The sequence below is a fragment of the Pleurodeles waltl genome, chromosome 8 (genome assembly GCF_031143425.1).
Source record: "Pleurodeles waltl isolate 20211129_DDA chromosome 8, aPleWal1.hap1.20221129, whole genome shotgun sequence".
Lineage (NCBI taxonomy): Eukaryota > Metazoa > Chordata > Amphibia > Caudata > Salamandridae > Pleurodeles > Pleurodeles waltl.
The window spans coordinates 1,490,761,801-1,490,784,210 of NC_090447.1; the positions used below are offsets into that span (position 1 = coordinate 1,490,761,801).

The 22,410-nt window shown below is 44.7% G+C and overlaps 1 protein-coding gene across 2 annotated transcripts in view; it reads right to left on the reverse strand.

Annotated features, from left to right (window-relative positions):
* Positions 1–22,410, reverse strand: part of HGD (homogentisate 1,2-dioxygenase) — a 161,560-nt gene that overhangs the window by 73,698 nt on the left and 65,452 nt on the right. Inside the window, exon 1 of one of the 2 annotated variants that reach the window (XM_069202701.1) lies at positions 9,897–9,978. The exons of the other annotated variant lie outside the window; for it this stretch is intronic. Within the exon in view, the coding sequence (XP_069058802.1) occupies positions 9,897–9,908 (12 nt within the window). The 5' untranslated portion in view covers positions 9,909–9,978. Of the gene's footprint in view, positions 1–9,896; positions 9,979–22,410 lie in introns of those variants that run through there. 2 annotated transcript variants of the gene reach the window in all.

Consider the following 22,410-nt stretch of genomic DNA (forward strand, 5'->3'; position numbering starts at 1 on the left):
TCATGTAAGCCTAGGAGGTTTTGCAAATTAAACCTGTGAATTGGTGGGTGCTATGCAGGGAGAACATTCCTAGTGCCTACTTGCTTGCAAGTACAGTTCCAGGACAACACGGTCTTGGGGCTGGTGGCAGAATAGGGGGTAGTAACCAGATGATGCCAGAAAGGAAAGAGTCACAGGGGATCAGAGACAAGAGCTGAAGTCCTGTTTGAGGAGGGAGAGATACATGGAGACACGTTGTCAGAGTGTTGGGGGGGTCAAAACAAAGCAGCAGAGTTGGTCGTTCACGCAGTTGAAGGGGCTGAGGACAGGAGGAGAGGAGAGAGGGATTGAGTCATTTGTAACATCTCCTAGGATACAAAGGTATTCCACTCTGAGGACAAACTCTTAAGAGCTCTATCTAGTGAACAAAAGGACTTAAAAATCACAATCCCGGGGAAGGATAGGATGGGCCTGTTTTCTGGTAACATTTGTTTTTTGTTTTGTTTTTTCAGTCCTGCCATGCATGGAATTGTTTGCATAGGCTTTTTTGTGCTGAAGTTAACTCTTGCTATTATAATAAGCTCTCATTCTCCCCTAAAAACCAGACACCAAGTTAGGAAATATGGAGTGTGAGGAAGAAGCCCAGCTCACTTCCTCAAGAGGCATACCCCCCCAAGAAGGGAGCACAGATCTGTTTACCATGTGCCTCCCACCACTCATGCCCTTTTAATAATGTTATAAGGCTAATAACTGAAGAGATGGTGAGCACTGTCTCTAATAGGCATTTCCCTTCTCCAGTTATTGTACCTGCACCTCTCTCAAGTGAACCGCTTGTCCAACTTGGTGACCACGCTGAAGGGGTTGTCAATGATTCTGTCTTTGAGACCGAACATGACAGCAAGCCTGATATTGATGGGAAGGGACATCATACAAAAAGAAGGCTAGTGAAGAAATAATTTAGCACCTCAAATTTGATACTGATTTTCAGGATAATGCTACTCATACAACCTCTGATGATAATTAGCCACATCTTTCTGCCACATATATTCCTTTTGAGTGCTGGCCCATTCCAGTGAAGCAAAGTATATGTCAGGTGCTCTTGCTAGAACAGAAACACCCAAATAAAGTACTGGCGCTAAACTGATATAAAGCTTGGTTGATTTACTTCCCTGCTTCTCTGGAAATTCCTTTATTGCCTCTGAAGATGCAAACCCACCAGACCCGGTGGATAAAAAGACTGAAGTTTGTCTTTAAAAATAACACATAGCATCTTCTTCTGCCATCCGAGCTCAAACATATGCGGCTTATATGCCTAATCCTTCATGCAGGAACTACAGACTCTGGTCACAGCACTAGAAGAGGGTTCAGCCTGTAGCAGAATTTTGGAAATTATGGAAAAACAACTACACTTCAGCTCGAATATTGTCTTAGACACTCTAAAGCAGGGACCTTCAACCTCTGTTACACCAAGCCTCCCCTGAACAGAATGTTTTAGTGAAAAGCCCTCCTCAAACATCAAAGGGCAGACAGAGAAAAATGGAAGGAGGCTTACTAAACTCCCCATTTATTGAGAATTCCAGTGCTGCAAAAGCCCATTCGAGGTCATCTCATCAATCCCCATCCAGACCCCCTTTGCAAAGTTCCACCCTGACACTTTAAAAATAAGTACAATGCGGGAGCCAGGAAACCACTCTACAAAGCTCCATCCAGATGTCTCTCTATAATACAGCATTTGTGCCTCATTCAAAGGCCCTTTTCAAAGCCCCATCCAGATCTCCTCCTAAAAGCCCAATCTAACACCCTCTCTTCAAATTCCCTTCCAAACGTCTTGTGCAAAGTCCCCTTGAAGTGCCTTCTTTAAAGCCACAAACAGCCCCATCTACAGATTCATATCCAGAGCTCCATGTAAAGCTAGCCCAGAAAGCTTTACTGTCACACCTCTTCAACTCTCCATGTACACCATCCACAAAGTCCAATCCAAGCATCTTCTACAAAAGCAATTTGTTACTCCTTCTGCAAAGCCCATCCAGTCCTACTCTCCAGTGTCCCATCAAGGTCCTTTCAGCTAAGTCCCATTCATATCACCTCTGTGAAGACCTATCCAGCTCTACCTACAAGAACCCCATCCGGAAAACCTTGTTACTCCACTCTGTAAAGTCCAACTCAGACATCCTCTGTAAAGTCTGATACAACTTTTAAAAATGCACCCATCCAGGTAATCTCTAAAACAAATTGTGTCCCCCTTTTGAAAAACCACATTACATTTCACATCTCAATCTTCTAAAAGTTCAGATCCAGTTTCCCTTTCTGAAATACCAAACAATCCTCCTCTCTGGAAAGCCCTACCCAGTCCCCTTTAGACAGTCCAATCCATCTTCTGTTTTTTAAGAATTCAATTCATGAATTTCCATTTTGCATTCCATTTTGAAATTCTGCTGAGATCCTCTTAAAAAGTCTTAGCCAAGCCTTTCCTGTATTGGGATAAGATGCCAAATGCCAAAATGCATTGTATGTGTTCTATCAAGCACACTAAAACCTCTACAGACAGCTTAAAAAGGAATTGCAAAGTCCATTCTCTGCACAGTGCTCAATCTTCCAGCCCACCTTCATTTCTTTACAGAGTTTCCAATGTTACAGCTCCACTGAGCATTCCTTTATACAATGAGAAAAAGCCATTGGAGTAAAAGCTCGAAAGTCTTTAAAAATAAGGCCAAAACCATACGATTCTGTTGAAAAGCAACCAGATATACTAAAGAACGCTGGGAGTGAGTTTTTTTAAGGTAGGACTTGCACATGCCACTATATTTGTCTCCTTAAGATAAATCCACACTTTTAAAGTCTGAAGACAACCGCAATGGACTCGGAATTCTAAATAACTTGCAAAAAAAATCTGGAGAAAGATTCTCCATGGTGAGAGGCAGGGAACCTCTGGTATAAAGTTTCTTAATGCCCCCTCATTCGCCCCTCAACCATCAGAGAATCGGTCTTCCTGATTTCGGACAGAATCCCTCTGTGTTACAAGAACAGTATCCAGTAGAGGGCAGACTGAGGTTTTTCTACAAATCCTGGTAGGATATATCCCATCAGTGGGTCAAATACATTGCATGCTTGGGGTCCATTATAGAACTGAGGGATCTTCCTACTGAAAAATGTACATCCATGTTGTGGCAAACATTAACAAAAGCAGGAGTGAGTTTTCACTCTTAGCCAGATGCATTGAAACCTTGCTTCTCAGGATCTCAGGGACATCGTTCTCATCTTAAAAGTCTTTATCCGCTCCCTTGAAAGATGGTTGGTGACAAAAAACATATCCAGGGGAGTGGATTTAGCTTCTCCAGCTCCCCTGATATTATGCGCAAGCACCAGACAGCCTGTAAGGGTTAGGGGCAACTCTGGGTCACGAGTTGTATCAAGGACTTTGGACAAGGAGTGTCTGTCAGTTCCTAAAACTGACAAGAACTAACAGCCATTCTGAGAGCCCTGTCACACTTTGCTTCCAGTTTGAAATATAAGGTAGTTCTAGCTCGAATAGACAATCTAGTGGCAAAGTGTTATGTAATTCGTAGGGGGTGAGATTTCTATACATTACAATACTAAGTCACATGATTTTTGTCAGGGTGTAAACTCAGCTTTTATCCCCATCTTCCAGTTACATTCCAGGAATGTACAGTGTGAAAGCAGACACCGACCACAAGGTACTCCCAATGTCAACAGAAAGGTCTGTGAAAATCTTACTAAAATTCCACTGCAGATTCAGAGCTCCAGTAGAGGATCTGTTTGCATCCTCTCCCAATTCTCATCTTCCTCTATTCTTCACAGGGGACAGTGATCCCATAACTCTCCCTGGCCTCAGAGCCGTCTCTTTGAATGTCCTTCCATTCTTCAGGGTGTTCTAATCAAGATTAAAAGAGAGAATGTTCAAGAAATGTGTCTGGCTCACAGATGGCCGAATAAGTCCTGGATAGCAATGTTGATGAACGGTGTACATTAGTTTCTTCTGTGTGCCCAGTGTCCTTTCCGTTGGTCATCTCTTCTTCTGTCCTCTCTCCTACATCAACACTTCCCAATATGGCCACTAAAAGGTGAGGTTCTTTGCAGTTTAGGTATTTCCCCTAAAATGCCCAATTCAACAATGTCATAGATCTTATACCTTTGATTCTTACAGTAGAAACTGGGCATCTTTTTCCAAGTAATACAATTCCTAAGGATTTCACCCGTCTTGAGATCCTTTAGATTTTCAATATTTTTTGCAATAGCTTTATTGCCTTTCAGTCTCTAACCTCAGATGGTATCTTTTCTGTTTCTAAGCTCATATGACAGTTTTCCAGACGTTCTGCCCTCTTTGTGCTTATTAGGGTCCTATTTTTTTCCTAGTCTCACACCTCCTATTTTTTTTCTTTCAGAGATCTGAAGTATGGGCCTTAGTTCCTTCTTGGATTTTTCTATTAGCCCCAGGATCTTTACAATTAACTCCATTTAAGCCGTTAGACAAAGCCAATTTAGGATCCTTTCTGCAAAGGTAGCTTTTCTGGTGGCTAGGAGAATAGGGGAAATCATTGCTCTACTTTTTATGCCTTAGTTGTAACCTACATCTTCTTCACCTAAGGAGATTTTCCTACTCTCCTTAGATTAGAACTTTTGAATTTCCTCCATCAGGCTCTCATTTGTGATATTTGGTTCGGAGAGAAAATATGTTCAAATTGAATTTTTTATGATTTGTCTGGTGTTCTTCTCTATTCCTATATTTTGGACCATTCACTCAGAGGTCCGGCTGCCTCATTGGTGGTGACAACATTTCATGTTTGTCAGGCAGCCACTAGATTTTCTCCAGAAGTTTGTTAAGCACTACAGACTTCAGATGCTGAATACTGATTCTATTTTTCATTCTGCATTTTAGAGATCTGTGAATGTATAAATACAATTTTTCTTTCACAGGTAAATTAGGGGTGCAGTATTAAATGATTTTCTGTCTTGTTCTTCAATACTTATTTTTCTTGTTATGTCCTCAAATATTAGGACTGGGGAGAGAAAGTGTTACAAACAATAATGCTTCATTTACTTACAAGTAATCCTCATTATACTGAGTATAGTCTTCATCATCAGAGGCCTACTTTCCTCTCTACCATGTAGTGGGGGCAGCGGTACGGCTGTATTGCATTATGCTTAATGTTTCGGGAAGTGTTTTGGAAAGTACTGTTTCATATCCTTCCTCGGGTGGGGCAGAGCAAATATTCTAGCTTACTAGATATAGCTTTTAGGCTTCTATCTTCAGAGTTGAGCAACCTGAAATCATAGGACTGGGAAGAGGATGTTGCGTGGGCTCTCCTTATTCTAAATGAGACTATTGGATTTCTAGACTCAGCATGTCTGACTGAGACTGCTGCCACTTTCTTCTTTTTAAATTGCTGTTTTTATTGCAGCGGTTTCTCTTCCTGTTTAATAGAAACCTCCGCTGAGCGTTGTGAATCCTGTCTCGGTTTCACGTACTCCGTCCTCCGCTCTGACCGCCCACCTCTCTCACTTCTCTTCTCCGAGGAGTCCTGAAAGGAACGAGATTGGCGCGTATCAGTATATTGATATCTATCAGGCGTCTTCAAAGCATCCCTATTCCTGAGATTATACTTATTCTGTGGGGTCTCCGGTTGCGGAGACTGCCCACCATCTTTCTTAGGTTTTTGCTGTTTCTTATCCCAGCGCTTTTTCGAACCCTCAGGTTGTTGCTGTTTAGCATTGTCCTTATTATTTTTACCCTGTAACTGGGGTTTTTGTGGTCTAGCCCCCAGGCTATCACGACCAATACTAGAATATGTTTCCGCAATTATTATCGGAAGCTCCCGCTCCTGATTAAGCAGCGGAACATCCCGAAGACGCATTCGCACTGCTAGTGCTACTGCCTCTCCTTTGATATTACTCAAAATAATAGAAGAAACTGTGGCAAAATTGCCCAGCAACTGCATGCCCAAATCTAAGGCAGGGACAGCCCCATATTCATCCTGAATCTGTTTAAGCACGTCCGGTAAATTAGCTAATGTCGGTGTACCGTGTGCGTAGTGTAGAGCGCGGCAAACACCGTGCCCCAGGTATTACAAAGGTCCACCGGAGGAACCATCCCGTACGGCAAACACATCGTCAAAATCCTATGTTTATCCTGAGGTCCCGTATGGGGAAATACTGCCTCCAGCGTGTTAATTTTTTGCGCCAGCCAAAATGGAGTCTCCTCTCGTTTAGCCGGTACCTTACCCATAACTGAGTGTACAGTGGCCGGATTAATACCCGGAACCACTGCCTGTGGGTGCGCTGGAGCAGCACGCGCTGCATTCGTATTTAGTGTCTGCATTACAAACTGAACTAATCGTCTATATGTAGCCGTTAATTCTGTATATAAACGACGAACTTCAAACACTGCCAATTGAGCAACCGCAGGATGTGGTGTATATGTAGCCAATAAAGGCCAGGTAGGACCATCATTACTCAGTGGACCTAACCTAACTTGTGCTACTGTGTGTGGGAGGGCGCCATCAAGCCAATTATGGTGTTCTTGATAAGATAGAGGTATTTCTAAATAAGCGTAAGCCCTGTATTGTCCAGGGACATTCGCAACAGTGTATTCGTGAAAAGTATTTGTTCCCCCATCCACTGCTGGAAATCCGACCCAAGAATAAAAAAGTTCCGTTATATAGGCTGCATGGGCGTCCACCACAAAAGTGACTGGACCCCCCTGGACTGTCAGTCCATGTGTCAATAGATGTCCTGTGAGCGGGTGACGCATATTAATTGCTATATTCACTACATTAGGATTCGCCATTTTATAAAAAATAGCTTCAGGTCAGAGAAGGCACACCAATATCGGGGTTTTTCCTTTCAAAGTTCAAGCTTGAACAACCAACCACTAAGCAATAGGAAGCACCTATGCCGTGGCGGCGGAAACCCTCAGCCCCACGGACGTCTCCGTATACGGAACCGAGGAGTCAAAATATATATGAGACCACGAGAGTCAGTCGGACCTAAACATTAGAGCCAGACCAAACGTTGGCGGCGCCATGTCGCGTGGGCTCTCCTTATTCTAAATGAGACTACTGGATTTCTAGGTAGCAGGATCTATAACGGTGTGGGGGACTGAGTCTGACCCACGTGTAAAGAACTCTGTCACCCTAAATCCGGTTTTTGCTCCGGCTAACTAGCAGTGCCTCATTTCTCCCATGTGGAAGGAATGATTTGGCAGCCGAGCGCATGACATCTTTGGAACTTCTCAGGGAAGTCGTGGTTACTCAGATCCAAACCAACTCTCTTATTTCCAATATGATCTCATATACAAATGACAAAGACAGTATAAGTTTTATATAATGTTTTAATAAAACAACTGTATTTTAGATATTAAGGCGTGAGCCGCAATAACCAGAACGATACAACACAGTAGGATTGAAATAGTCACCAGGAGAGTAAAACATAAGAACAAAGCTATCATATTGTCTAACAGTTTCTACTCTCCCTCTGCTTGTTCTATTTAGAGCACAGCATGTTAAGCTTCTAGCTTGCCTATTAGAATCACTGTGGAGACATCAGCCCTCATACCTGAGCAAAGACCTGTGATCTTGGTTCAGCATCTGCAACGAGGCAGTCAGCGTCTAGTTGTGGTTCCCTGGTCGGAATCTCCCTCTTGCGTGTATTGGGACAAGGAAGTGATTTTATAACTAACATGTCATCGTGATCACAAAATGTCCCTACGCAGGAATGCAAGTCTAAACTCCTACCACGTCTATCGGCAATGTACCAGACTGTATCCTTGACTGAAGCACAGAGTAAATATGTTATGGAGAACTCCAGTGCTGAAGTAGGCAAAACAGTGTGATATGAATAAAAAACAACACCGTAGAACTGGCTATTTGAAAAATAACAGTACGAAGCCTAATAAAAAGCATATAGAGCAAAGTGCACAGAGGCTCTAAGCTGTCAGCAAATGAATAAAATATATTCAGGGCAAAGTGCACAAAGACCTAAAGCCTGAAGCTAAAGCGCAATGAATACGTAAAACTAACCACACTACAAGGAAAAGTATGTTCAGTGTATGAAGAAAACTGGTAAGTATTCAAGGCATTTGTGGGTGCCACAGTGGTATCCTGGTGCCCTATCAGTGCCCCATTATCTCAAATAATATATTATGCTAAGAGGAGGAAAGTGCAAATCCCTGTGGCATGCCGTAGAAAAGCATTTGACTAGACAATTTTAAATAAGACGATCTGATAGCTCCTAATTACAAATAGTACAGGCCTCTGCCGTTTCACAAAGTCCTGATGACTTTCCAGGACCTTTGGGCAGTGAAAAAGTTCTAAACAACTAGTTTCTCAACACTACTGTAATCAGGTTCCCAGCATCAGTCAAACTAAGATGGTCTTTACAACTACTGATGTACTTGAAAGTGATAAGAAAATCTTAATGGGTCTGATACAGAAAATAGTTACTTTACTGCTTTCTAGATAGGGTACAGTTGAGCCGTATCTCTCCTCTCAAGAATCGTGTCTGGAAAAGACAGGTTAGACCTAGGACGAAGACCACTGGAAGGGGTCGTGCTAGCTTTCCTTAAACATTAAGGAGCCACAGTAAATTGCATGTGTAATTCATACATTTTTTAATGGTTTTCGTGGTATTTCTTTGAGAAGCTAGTTCCATACGGCAGATGCAGAGTCACAATCTTCTAGAAAAGCTGTACACTTACTTCCACTTACAAAGTGCCCACCAAAAAGGGAGTTAAGGGGAACGCTGCACTTTGCTGCAATGGCAGATGAGGATTAAACCTAAAACAGACCCTTTTTGGAGGATCCCTTTTGTCTGCATTGCTCCTGTTACACCCATGATGTCAGCACTAAATTACCAGAAATACACAATGGACACACAAAACGTACACATCAACTATCCTTATTTTGGGGGAAGACCCCTTGATACTTGAATACAAATGGTGATATTTTTCATCTTTTTGCAGCTTCCCATCTTTTAAACTACATGCCTCATCCTACTAAAAGCAAATTGACAAAGGCAGTGTCCCACCTTCCTCTCTCAAAATCTCTTTGGTGTTCCAAAATGCTGCATGTAAGGCGAAGGTATGCAGACTCTTCCAAAATTTCCAACGGCACTTATAAAAGTTGCTCAAAACTAGTGAATGAAGTACTTTATTTCAGGAGTCAGACTAAACTGCTGTGGTACTTATTACCGAACCTCTCCACATTCTGGTTGCTAAACAAATTACTCCATTATCTTTTTTTTCCAGCATATTCACCATTATATCCTAGTACAAACACTATATTCCACTAACTTTACTCACTTATCTGTGCCCAAAAGACCTTGTGCCTAGTTCAATGTCAGGTCCTTTGAATGACTACCACATGTGTACAGTAATGCCTCTCAAAAGCAAATCTAGGAAACTGCGTAAGAGACTTTCCTCGGTTATGACTCCTAAGTCTCATCGACTCCCTGCTGTAGACTTTATCAAGTAGTGTACAATTGTGTATGTGCATAGATGTCTTACATGAACTTGCAACACATGTAATGAGGATTTTCAAGTCATTCTTTAGTCCTATTTCTCATAAATACATACCTCTCAAATTACCCTTATTTGGGGGTGTCACCCTCGTTGGATTCGCCTCTACCCTCCAAACAAGCAAATTGTTTCCCCTAGACGTCAATGGGTGCACCCACCCAGAAAGCCTTCCTCACCCTCCAACAATGGCTTATCTCTATCTCACCTGACCTGGAGGCTCAAAAGTTTGAGAGGTTGGCTAATTATCTGCACCACTTCATGTGCCAGCAGTCCACCCCCTACATTCTTATGAACCCCCAAGATACTAAGCATGGTTTCTGTTTGAAAGGTTTCCTTGCAAATAAATACAAATACAAAACCTTAAGGTCCAGTTTCTCTTTTGTACCTGGTACCACATCCTGGTGCTACCCCGGCAGCGGCTGCAGTGCTGGGGGTGACACTGCTTGGGTGGGCAGATAATGACTCTACCAGCCTACAAGCAAAGAGGAAGCGCCATCCTTTGCTACTCAAACATGTACCCACTGGAAACAAAAGAAGGTTACTGTACCGCGGAGAGTACCACAGGATAGCAGGAGATTGACTCATGCGGCCATTTTAAAGTGTCAATGTGCACGTTCTATTTGTATTTAATGTACCAAGGAAAAGTAAAGAAAACCCCGACAGCTTTAAAAAACCAGCAAATAAATTAATTTTTCCAAAATAGATAATAGACTTTGATTTCTTTTACAAAAGCAGCAGTGAAAGCGTGAAATTATTTGCATAGCTATCTGACATAATTATTCACAAATAATACTCCGCCCTGTATATATTTAAATATATTTGGCATATTAAAACATTTTGGGGGAAACACACCTATATCTACAGGAATTTTTACCCTGCTTAATTTGATAGTGACTGAATATGTACAGTTTCAAGATGGCGACCCTGCCTAGTTCCTATCAGCCAGGGTAAAGACGTGCAGGCCTTTTCAAAGCTATTCGGCACCTACCACCTCACCAGCAGGGGTGCTGCGCGCGCCCAGGCCTCCTTACTTGATTTAGAAGTAGAGCTAAGTTCCTGTTATGGCAATAAGACGTGCTACTGGAAAAACCATAAGAAACTAGTGGCAATAAGCAGCAGGTTCGAAATATAACTTGGGAGTTTATACATGTTTTATTATTATAATCCCATATATTTCTGCCCAGAGAAACTGGACCAGGAGGAAATGCTGGCATCAGCAGCCAAGAGACTCCAGAAAGGTATTCATAAAAATCAAAAAGTTAGTAAATGAATAATGTGATTTTTTTTGCATCAGCATGCAATATTTATATTATTAATGTTTAAGTGCAAATAAAGCACGCCACAAAAGTGGTTTTGATTTCTGTTTAACAGTGCGCATTATCAAACGTGTAGACACCAACTTTTTGAAAGTATGACAAGAGGTATTGAAATCAAATTAAGGTTAAGACTTAGGGGGTCATTATGACCTTGGCAGTCGGTGATAAAGCGGTGTTAATACCACCAACAGGCCGGCAGTGAAAACAAATGGGATTATGACCACGGCGGTAACCGCCAACACAGACAACCACTTTAACACACCGACCGCCAGGGTGGTAACGGCCGCTGGGCTGGAGACTTCAGTCTCCAGCCAGGCAGCAGTTACAATCCCACCCTCGGGATTATGACCCCGCCTACTGCCATGGTTTTCGTGGCAAGCGTACTGCCACGAAAACCATGGCGGTAGGCACTATCAGTGCCAGGGAATTCCTTCCCTGGCACTGATAGGGGTCCCCCCCCTCAACCTCCCCGGAGACCTCCACCACCCTCGCCCTCCCCCTCCTGCCCCGCACATTTACACACTCACACGCGCACGCATATACACGCATTCACACCCACATCCACCCACGCATGCACACATACATTGCCAAACACCGCAAAACACACCAACATACTTTGGCGCACACATGCATTCACTACACACAACATACACGTACACTTACATTCAGTCATTCTCGCACTCATTCAATGCAACTCACACCACATGCACGCATATCAAAACATACCCCCCCACACACACAATATCCCCCCACCCCCTCTCCTGTCAGAGAACCGAAGTTACCTGCTTGCAGGAGGTCCTCCTTCAGGGGACGGGATGCGGCGCTGCTGTCAGCAGTAGCGTCTCGCAGCAAAACACCGCCAGGCCGTATCATTGCTCATGATATGGTCGTTGGTGTTTTGCTAGTGTGGCAGTGCTGCTGACAGCAGCACCACCTTACTGCCGTCCGCCCCCATGACAGTCGGCGGTATTCAGCCAGCCTTTTGCGGAATTCCGTTGACGGTCATAATATGCGTGGCCGGCTGGTAGCCACGGCGACGGTATGTTGTAATGAGGGTCTTAATTTCGCATTACCGTGCCTGGCGCAATTTAAAGTGATAAAAGGTGTACATTCTTACAGAGTGTGGGAATGACATCTGTACAAAAGAGGGACAAAGGTGCATATTTAAGAAGATATCTAGAGGCATGTGCCCATCCACAGTGCCTAATGTCCATGATTTTTAGGACATCACAAGGGGCTTTGGTTTAAAAAGATAACCCAATGACACTCATAACTTCACATGTCAAGGCATGTTACAAAGCGAAGCGTGGTCTAGGCCCCCAAAACAATCTGTTTTAGATGACTGAATTCACCTGGGTAGATGAACTTTGTTTTCCCTGCGCCACACTCTGGCAGAGCACAAGGTATCATGCAGTTTTTTCTTTTTTTTACTTGTTGAAATACGCAAAGAAAATCACACTCCTTTTTTATGGCGGGTTTGGCAATGAATTACAGCTTTAAATACATTCACAACCCAAGGGGAGTAATTTGCATTTGTCAAGGTTTTTTGCCTCTACTACAGCAAAGCATGAAAGAAGCCATATTCTTTCCTTTGTTTTGTCTCTATGGAGTGTAGGACTAGCTAACTGTGAGGCAAATACCAAGATCTTTTTTATCAAATCACAGAAGACCTGGCTTATTAATTCTCTTCAGTTGTTACTAATACAAGACTTTATTTACACTCAAATTTCACCCCTGAATGTAACTTTTTGCTCCCTGTTCTGAGAACTACTCAGACTGTGGCTTTTGTGTTCTATTTCTGTAAATGAGGTGGTGCTAACTGTTACTAATATTAGAGTTGCCTCCTAAGTTTGTCAAGATGCAGTTGTGTGTTTTGTCTTGTCCATATGGTGTCTCATGCGAGTTAGTGTCAGTAACCTGGGCTCTGTGTGTAAGGTAATGGCACAGGATAGTGTGTATTGGGAGGTTGGTTACTGAGAGGCTGGGGGAGAAATGGGGTACTTTGAGTCAAAATAAATATCTTCAGGCCAATACAAATGGTGTGGGGACGCAGATGACACTGGTGACGAGGAATGGATGGGAAAGAAGTTAAGCAGCACAGACAACAGTTTATGGGTCTCTTATGGAATGTTGTGGGTTGAAATAAATATCTACTTGGTCAATAAAAGTTATGTGGAGTCTCACTTAACAATTTTTTCAAGTTCAGAAGGTATGCAGCCCTGGTCTAACTCCACACCTAAACGCAAAGTCCTGCCGCATGCGAGGTGCAACCAAGGTACCAGCTTAGAGACACCATGAAGTAGTGGGAGGCTGTTCTAGATTAATGGATTGTTCCATTGGCAAATCGTATTACCCTACCTTTACCCTTACTCACTGCCTCTTCTCTGTTTGTGTCTGTTTGTCAATGCATAGAAGGCATGGTTTTGAGAGTTCCATTGGTGACCTTTAGGGTTTTCGTTCAGTTACCGACCTCTTGGACGGGAGCAGAATTGAGTCTCTGGGACCTTTCAACTCGTGGCGCGAGTGTTCATCTTTCTAAGAGAGGATCAGAGTTGCTCATAGCCCATCAACATAGGTGCGGGCACTACAGGGGGTAAGTGTGACACTTCCACCTCAAGACCAGGAATGTGCCTTTTTGTCCCTCCCCAGCTTGTTCTTCCAATCCCACCTTTTTCTCTCCACAGTAACTAGATTGTGCAGCTAGAGAGTAATGTCTTGCACTGAGGGCAGACAGCCTGTGATGTAGCCTTCCCCTCGCCAGGAGTGTAGTGTCTTGCGAGTTTTATGACCGAACCCTTTTGACTTCGAAAGGATGAAAGAAGTGTAATGTAGTTGCTAAAGCGGAATGCAATGAAAGCTTGGTTTAGAATGCTGAGTTCGCAGTTTCACGCAGAAGAATAAAGATGTGTAATATTCAGCTCGGTGTATGGTGTGGTCATTGGTGGGTAGCCAGGCTGGGTAGGACGCTACAAGGAGGTCCCTCAGTAGCGTGTGTTCAAGGGCAGAGGAGTACCTGGGTGCTGGAGAGAAGAGCTCCAGAATAAGCCATGACAGACAGACACAGGACTTAGGTTGTCATCTTTGGCAGCTCTTCTAGATCTGGAACTTCAGGATAGTAATGTCCTGAGTTGGGCTTTTACTATTCTCCTGGTCAGTGATGATACACCTATGATACAAAGAGTAAAAACTAATTCCAACTTTACAAATATGAGGATAGTGACCCTTTCCTTGAAAGTACTCTTAGGCCCTGTGAGTGCAACTGACAACGGTTTCATCAACACTGAGGCCCTCATTACGAGTTCGGCAGTGACAAGACTGCCACGCAGGCGGTGGCGATCCGACTGCCAACAGGCTGGCGGCGCAGACCGCAGTATTACGACCGTGGAGGTGGACAGGCCGGAACACACCCAGTTCACAGCCTGCACTGCCAGTGTGGGCAGATCCGACAGCGGATGCCATCTACAGGGTGGAGGAAAGGACCTTACTGCTCACTGTATTACAGCTCAGCACACCCCCACGATTTCCGGGGCAGGCAGACCACCACCCAAATCCTGGCGGAAAGGAACAGTATATAAGGAAACACTCCCCGTAGGGACACAGAGGAGGCCGCCGATGACATGAAGCGCGAACCTGAGATCTTCCCAATGCTAGTACTTGCAATCCAGCTTCAGGACTTGCAGCACCGATGAAGACAACAATGGTGAGTACCCCGCCTACCACGCAAGGGAGGGAAGGGGATAATTACACACTCACACACCAAACAATACCACACGTAAACACCCCACAACACTCATACCCAGCCACACACAAACTGATCATAAAACCACAGCACACAGACATCAGGTAGAAGACAGGCATGCCAGACACACATACGGCACACAACCACAAGTGACATCCACACATACACTGGTGCCATACCATGACGCCATCATCTGTACCACTCAGTCTACCAACACCATGCGCAACAACTTAACACACATCACAATCAATCACCTACACACACCATCCACACCAACTCCCAAACCCACCACCACACATACACAATTTCTCACACAAATACAGACAGGGGCAAAGCTGGGAACAGAAGTGATGTTGCCACACAATCACAGTACACATGAGGAAAACGATCCACATACCTGTGTACACGAGGCAGCCATAGTCAAACGTAGGACAACTTAATCAAATTGCACCAACTTGTCAGGTTGGGCAGATATATTAATGTGAACAGCAAAATGGGAAACAGCAACTATGTACAAAGATGCCGATTGGGCAGATCATAGGTCCATGTCCATGTGGCACAACAGTGCCGACAAGGCCCCAACTTGATTCCTAACACGACCATGGTCTCCACAGGGCAGGGGCATCAATGGGGCAGGCACCTCAGGGCGGAGGAGGGAGGGGTTGGTGGTGGGGACTCAGGTTAGGAAGGGGAGGGCTTGGGATTTGGTTTGTGGGGGGGGACTTGGCCTTAGCTTTGAATGGAGGGGGAGTGGGTTTAGACTGGTTGGGGGGTGGCGGGGGTCCTGGCCTCTTCACCAGTTTCTTCTTGGAGGGGAATGGGACATGGCAACCGGAAGGAAGGTCTAGGGAGGATTGTGCAGCGGAGGGACTGGGTTTGGAGAGGCCACTGGAATGTGCAGGGACAAGACAGGGTGGGCTAGGAGGTTCGAATAGGTCAATGCAGGAAAGAAAACGTTTTTTAGGAGCATGTGGAGTGGCTGTGGAAACAGGCGTGGGAGTGGAGGCAGAGGGAGTGGTCGTAGGACGTGTAAGTGTGCTGGATGTGGATGCAGGTGGGTGCTCAGTCTCCTTGTGTGTGGTGGATGAATGTTGGGTGCCTAAGTGGGGCGTTCATGTGTTTTGGGAGGAGAGGGGAGAAAGTGTGGGAGAGGACGAACAGGTCGCGTGGATGGATGTTGTGGTGGTGTCTGCAGGTCTGGTGTGTGTGCTGCAGGTGTCTGTTATGGTTGCTGTGATGAGTGCAGGTTTGGTGTCTGGGGTGCATGTCTGGGTGACTGCTGTTGTGGTGATTGTGTCAATGGGGGCAGGATCTGGGAGTGAGGATGCAGCGCTTGCGGGTGTGTGTGGTAAGGTCACTGTAAGGGAGGACGGGTGGGAGACACAGTGGAGGACGTGGCTGTTGTCGTGTTTGCAGCTGTCTGTTGAGTGTGTGCATGGCTGTGTTGTGACTTGTGGTGCCTGTGTGTGTCCTTGTGTGTTGTTCTGTGTGCATTCTGTACATTCTGTTTAGTTTGTGTGCTTGGGCTGGGTGAGCGGAGAGGGGTACTGGATGGGGAACAGGTAGTTGGAGGGGGGACGGAGGTACTAGGGACACTGGCTGACGTCAAAGAGGAGGCCAGAGCCTGAAACGATCTCGAGGCCAGACAAGGCACCGTAAATGGCTTCCAGGTAGGCATTGGTTTGCTGGATTTGGGATGCCAGCCCCTGGATGGCATTCACGATGGTTGTCTGTCCCACGGAGATGGTTCTCAGGAGGTCAATAGCCTCCTCATTGAAGGCAGCAGGGCTGACTGGGGCAGGGGCTGAGATGACTGCGGCGGAGGAGACGCCGACCCTCCTGGTGAGCTGGCACGGGCAACTTGGTGGGGAGCTACTGGGAGGGCGGTGCTGGTAGGGGGGTGGTGGACAGAGATGTCGCTGGGGTGGCCGCAGAGGGGTCCGCCACCACCACGGAGCTGCCATCGGAAAAGGAATCAGAGTCTGATGTTGCAGTGCTAGTAATTGTAATAGTATTTATATAGCGCTTACTACCCCTGACGAGGCGTCGAAGCGCTTTTCAGCGAGTAGCATGCTACTCCGGAACCCAAAAGGAATTAGTGGTGGATTAGTATAGGGAAATATGAGTACAGTATTAGTATTATTATGAGTTAATTTGAGCAGAGGATATGTGAGTTTGCTAGTTGGATTGACTAGAGTAATGAAGGGGGAGATGAGGGAAGAATCCAGAACTGTTAATTGGGAGTTTATAGTAATAGGATGAGGCTTGGGATGAGTAAAGGAGAGATGGAGGAGGGAAGAATCTGTGGAAAGGGTTAGGGCGATCATAGTAGCAGGAGGGGTTTTGGATGAATCAAAGGTGAGATAAATGAGGGAGAATTTAGTAGGTTTGTTTGGGAGATCGTGGTAGTAAACTGAGGGTTGGGGTGAGCTAGATGTGGAAGAGGAGGCAAGAGTTTAGGAAGGGTTATTTTGGAGATGAAATTAGTAGAATGGGTTTGGGATGAGTCAGAGTGGGGATGGAGGATAGATTGATAGAGTCATGACTTAGGGTGATGGGTAGACAAAGTAAGACTTACAAGAGAGTAAATTTATATTATTTGTATTTATTTATAATTTTATATATATATATATATATATATATATATATATATATATATATATATATATATATATACTTATATATACACTTTTTTAATCATTATTTTTATTGTTATTTATTTATTCATTATAATTTTTTTAACTTTAATTTACTTATTTATAATTTGAATGTTATTTATAGATTTTACTTTATTTTTATTTAATTGTTCTCTAGTACCGTAGGACTAGAGTAATACATAAAAAGATAAGTAAGTACATAGTAAGGGAATATATGTTCAAGGAATATAATAATGGGTATAATAATAATGAGAAGAAAAGTGTTGTATTAACACAGACTTTCAAGATTTGTAATATTTGAAGTTAATTAGTAAGTGTACTTTTCTAACATTTATTTATCTTTCCTCAATTTTTGAATAGCGAAATGCTTATGAGAATAAAACATTTGATCGGTGTGATATATATACGAGAGCAGGGATTCATAAGTATCTAATATAACAACTTATCTAGGAGCTATGCAATGACCTATGAACACGTTAAACATAGAATAACATACACATATATATGTATATACACACACATATGTACACACACACATGCATAAACACAAACATACTGCACACATAAATATATATATATTTAACTGTGAGTAAATATACATTTGTTAAACAGGTTTAAATAGTATGTGTATAATTTATTGTTATGACATAGTAGTGATACATATTTCGTAAAGAACTATACATATCTAGAATATACACATCATCAGATCAAAAATATTTATCAACACAGGCATTAGCAGTCCATTGCTGTTTGAATATGATGGCTATGAAGGAAAGAGCCAACTCTTGAGTAGTCTTCTGAAGACAAGATAGTTATCCGTGGAGCTTATATTTGGGGGTAATGAATTCCATAGTTTGGCTGCTTGAACGGAAAAGGATGTACCACCTACAGTCTTTTACTTGTATGGTGGTGTTCTAAGGCAGGGTGCCAATCTTGAGCAGAGGTTTCTTTGTTGAATGTATTTGGTTATTTTGTTTCTGGTAAAAAGCAGTCCTGTTCCATCTATAGCTTTGTGGGTGACACAAAGCAGCTTAAAGGTGGATCCTCTGGCAACAGGTAATCAGTGTAGTGCTTTCAAGGCAGGGGAGATGTGCTTGTGTCTATGATGGGCGCTGATCTGCACAGGAGACACATAGGAAAACACATTTATGTGGTCTTACCAAACGCATGCTGACATAGGGTACAGTCTTACTGACAGTAGTCCACCATACATTCCATCATCTTCCTACAGGTTCACATTGATGGCTAATTCCACTACTCCTATACGCCTGGTAGTCCTACATACACACACACACGCACCCAAAGCACTCACTGCTAGGACACTGTTAATCCACTCACCTGCTCCTCTGGTCACCCATACAACTTTGCATACAGGGGTAGAACACGGTCCACAAGCCTGGGCAGCTCATCCTGGGTGAAGGCTGGGGCCTTCTCCCCTGTTGCACGTACCATCTTTGCAACCAGATGCAGGACACAGCCGCACACACAGTGGAGTTGTGGTTGTGTTGAGTGCAGGAGTCAAGTGGCAAAGGGAAATAAAAATGGCGGTGACGACTGTGGCGGTTTGCACCGTCACCGCCGGCGGCGATCATGATTGGCCCCTGTTCCCCATAGACACCAGTGTTAACCAATGAGGAATTGCATGGCGGTACAGACCGCCTAAATGCATGATGACTAATGCCAGCAGAGTAATGTCGCTTCCATTTGTCCTCTGCATGTAGGACAGGCGACTACCACTTGAAGTGCAAAATGTGTTAGAGTTCAATCTCTACATGCCGTCCATGCTGTCATATTAGATTGTAAATGTTAGGTACATCAGTCATACACAGCTATACATGCCATATGTGATGTGTGGCACTAGTTGGATGCATATGTAGGTTGAATACCACTGTGATCATTCGTCAATTGTCACAATGTATGCTGTATACAACAACTCTTCCATGATTGGAAGGCTACGTTAGTGCAGTTGTGTGTGCGTAGACATCACTTGTAATGTGTTGTTATGGTGACATATGTGTGTTGGCCCTCCCTGGATACCGAACCAAGTGGTGACTGAGGAATGCACCGGTGTTACAGACCCTAGTTTAGCTTGCAACCATGGACGAATTACACATTTTACTGACCTACCGACTGACCAGATGACTATATGTGAACTGTGTGCCCAATTGGAGCCAGATCTACAGCCAGCTCCACGTAATTCCTATGCTATTCCCCCTACTGTGCAGGTACTGTGCTACATTTGTTGGCCACTGGGTCATTTCAGGCGACAGTGGGCTTGGCAGCAGATGTGTCACAGCCAATGTTCAGTAACATCTTAAGGGATGTCCTGACTGCCTTGCTGAAACACCTCCACAGCTACATAAAATGTCCCCAAACTGCTGACTTGCCCACTGTGAAATCTGATTTCTATGCCATTGCACACATTCCTCATGTGATTGGGGCCATAGATGGCACCCATGTTCCCTTTATTCCTCCCAGGGTAAATGAACAAGTGTACAGGAACAGGAAACCTTATCACTCCATTAATGTACAGGTGGTGTGTCTTGCAGACCAGTACATCTCCCATGTTAATCCAAATTCCCTGAATCTGTGCATGACTCTTACATTTTGAGGAACAGCACTGATGGCACAACTACAAAGAGAGAGAGCCTGGCTTGTGGGTGAGTGAGATGTGAGAGTGCAGTAGCTAGCAACCTGCCTTTCCTACTCTTTAGCCTCTACACAATGGTGATATGTGCTATGTGTGCCCACTCTTCCCAGGTGATTCCGGTTAACCTAACCTGTCCTGGCTGCTGATACCAGAGTGGTATCCCAGGACAAGGGGTGGCAGTCGCTACAATGAGGCACATGGCAGGACAAGAAGAGTCATCGAGAGGACCTTCAGCCTACTGAAAGCAAGATTCCGGTGCCTGCTTATGTCAGGCAGATCCCTGTGCTACTTCCCAAACAAGGTTTGCTAGATCATCATGGCCTGCTGTATGCTGCACAATGTGGCACTAAGAAGGCATGTACCTCTACTGGAAGAGGAGGAACGATCTGATCCACCGGTGGAAGCTGAGGGGACAGAGGACAGTGATGAAGAAGGGGAGGAGGAGGATGATGTGAACTCCAGAACTCAGCTCATTCAGCTGTACTTCCAATGAGTTGAAGGTACATTTTGTCTACTGTATCCTACAACATTGCCTACGTAGATTTGTGTACAATTGACAGATTGTACAACCAGTGCTGGAGGTACAACCAGTGCTGGAGACACAGCAGTGTGTGTGTAGTGCAATGTGTGTACTGTAACGTACCCCTTACTACATGTGTTTGAGGACTCCCAAAGGTAGTTCACACACATAAGTTATGTTTTTCTGAATGTGTTTTCTGCCTTCACATGTATGGACTGTTTGGACATGCTGCAAGGATAGAGGATGTGGGCCAGTTTTGCTGTCAGTATTTGTCACTCAACATCTCCTCAGTACTTGCACACCAACCTATTGTCCCTCACAATGTGGGTGGAGGTAACCTCAGCTGATGTAGATGGCCCTACAGTTGTACTAATGTGCAAAGCTGCATTTGTGGAGTTACTTACTGGTGTGTAGTGCAGCTAACATATGGTAATACTGGTCAGTCAAGAAGTGACAGTACTCTGGCAATGATGTAAATCTTTGGACACAAAGCAGGTACATGTGTCATGAAAGAAACTGTACCTAAATGTGTGCTACATCTCTGTTCCTGACAGGTCTTTCTGTGGTGGGATTCCCTTTGCCATTGCTTGTACATGGAGGATTTGGACATTCCTGGTGAAAGTGTTAGAAACCCATTTCACAGATTTCGAATGTAACATACCTGCAAACTATCAGGCTAGTCAGGTACTGTTTCAACATTTTACAATGATAAAGTTGTTCATCACATGCATGCACAGTGAATAAAGCACAACTACATTGGGTGTGAATGTACAGTGTTTATTAAGTGAATCAAAATAAGGGATGGGGAAATGTAAGGGAGTGGATAGATGGTGGACAAAACAGTCAGTTCGGTGTTCACAGCTGTTGGTAGCACAGGTTCAGAGTCCAGGAGGCCATTGGAAAATGGAGTAATGACAGTAGAAATTCAACAAGGTGTGTCAGTGGCACACAAGGAAGACAGTTCAGGAGAGGATCACTGCCTGGCAGTGGGTTTGGTCTTGGCTACAGTCTCTGAGGGATGTCTGGCTCACTGGCCACGTTTGCAAGGGGGTTCGTGGGCTACAGAGGAAGGGGTCCTGGGTGTCCTGTGAGTCCCTTGGCAGGGCCACCAGCCCACAATCAGCAGCAGATATGGAGGGCTCGGGTGTCTCGTGGCTTGTGGAAGGGGCCTGCATGTGGGTGGAGATCTCACGCAGGACTGCTGTCATGTCCTACAGCACCCTTTTGATGGAGGCTATGGTGGCATTGTGGGCCTGCCATTACTCCATGTCCTCCTGATGGTGTTCACTCTGCAGCCTCTGAATCTCCTACAAAGTGGGCAGGATCTGGCCCATCCTGTCCTGGGAGTGTTGGTATGCTGCCTGGACTTGGGAAATGGTTCAACGCCAGTCGCCTCCCTGGTTTGCCAACCCCCACCCCGGCCCACAGATGCTCTCCCACTAGGCGTGGCCCCCTGTGCCTGTGACCCCGTCACAGTGTGCCCACTCCCACTTGCGCCAGGACCTTCATCGTCTTGCCTGGTGATGGGTGGTGACACTTGTCCCTGTTCAGGTGTGCACACAGTAGCTGACTCGGGACACTGGTTTGGGGGTGTTAGGATACAGCTGTAGGTGGTGGGGGGGTCTGTCTGGTGGGCTGGGAGGGGCTTCTGAAGGGTGACTTACCAGAGGTTCTAGATGTGCCAGGGTGGTCATCCAGATCCAGACATCCCGCTGGATTGTCATCACTGGGGCCTTCCTCTCCTGGGGGACTGGCACTTCCTGTCACCTCCTGGCCTCCTGGCGGCTGCCATGAGCAGTAGTACCTGTGAAGTAGAAATACATTTTACTGTGTGTCCTGCAGGGTGTTTGCCTGTGTGTCAGCTGGGTGGCAGTAGTGTTCAAATGCTTCAGAGGATATGGCATTGACAGTCAGTTTTTTGTCGATGATGGACATTGCGTATGTGTTATGCTTTCACAAATTAGCAGTGGCTTGTGTTTCCTTCTGTTTATGTCCTCTGTCCTGTCATTCTCATGTC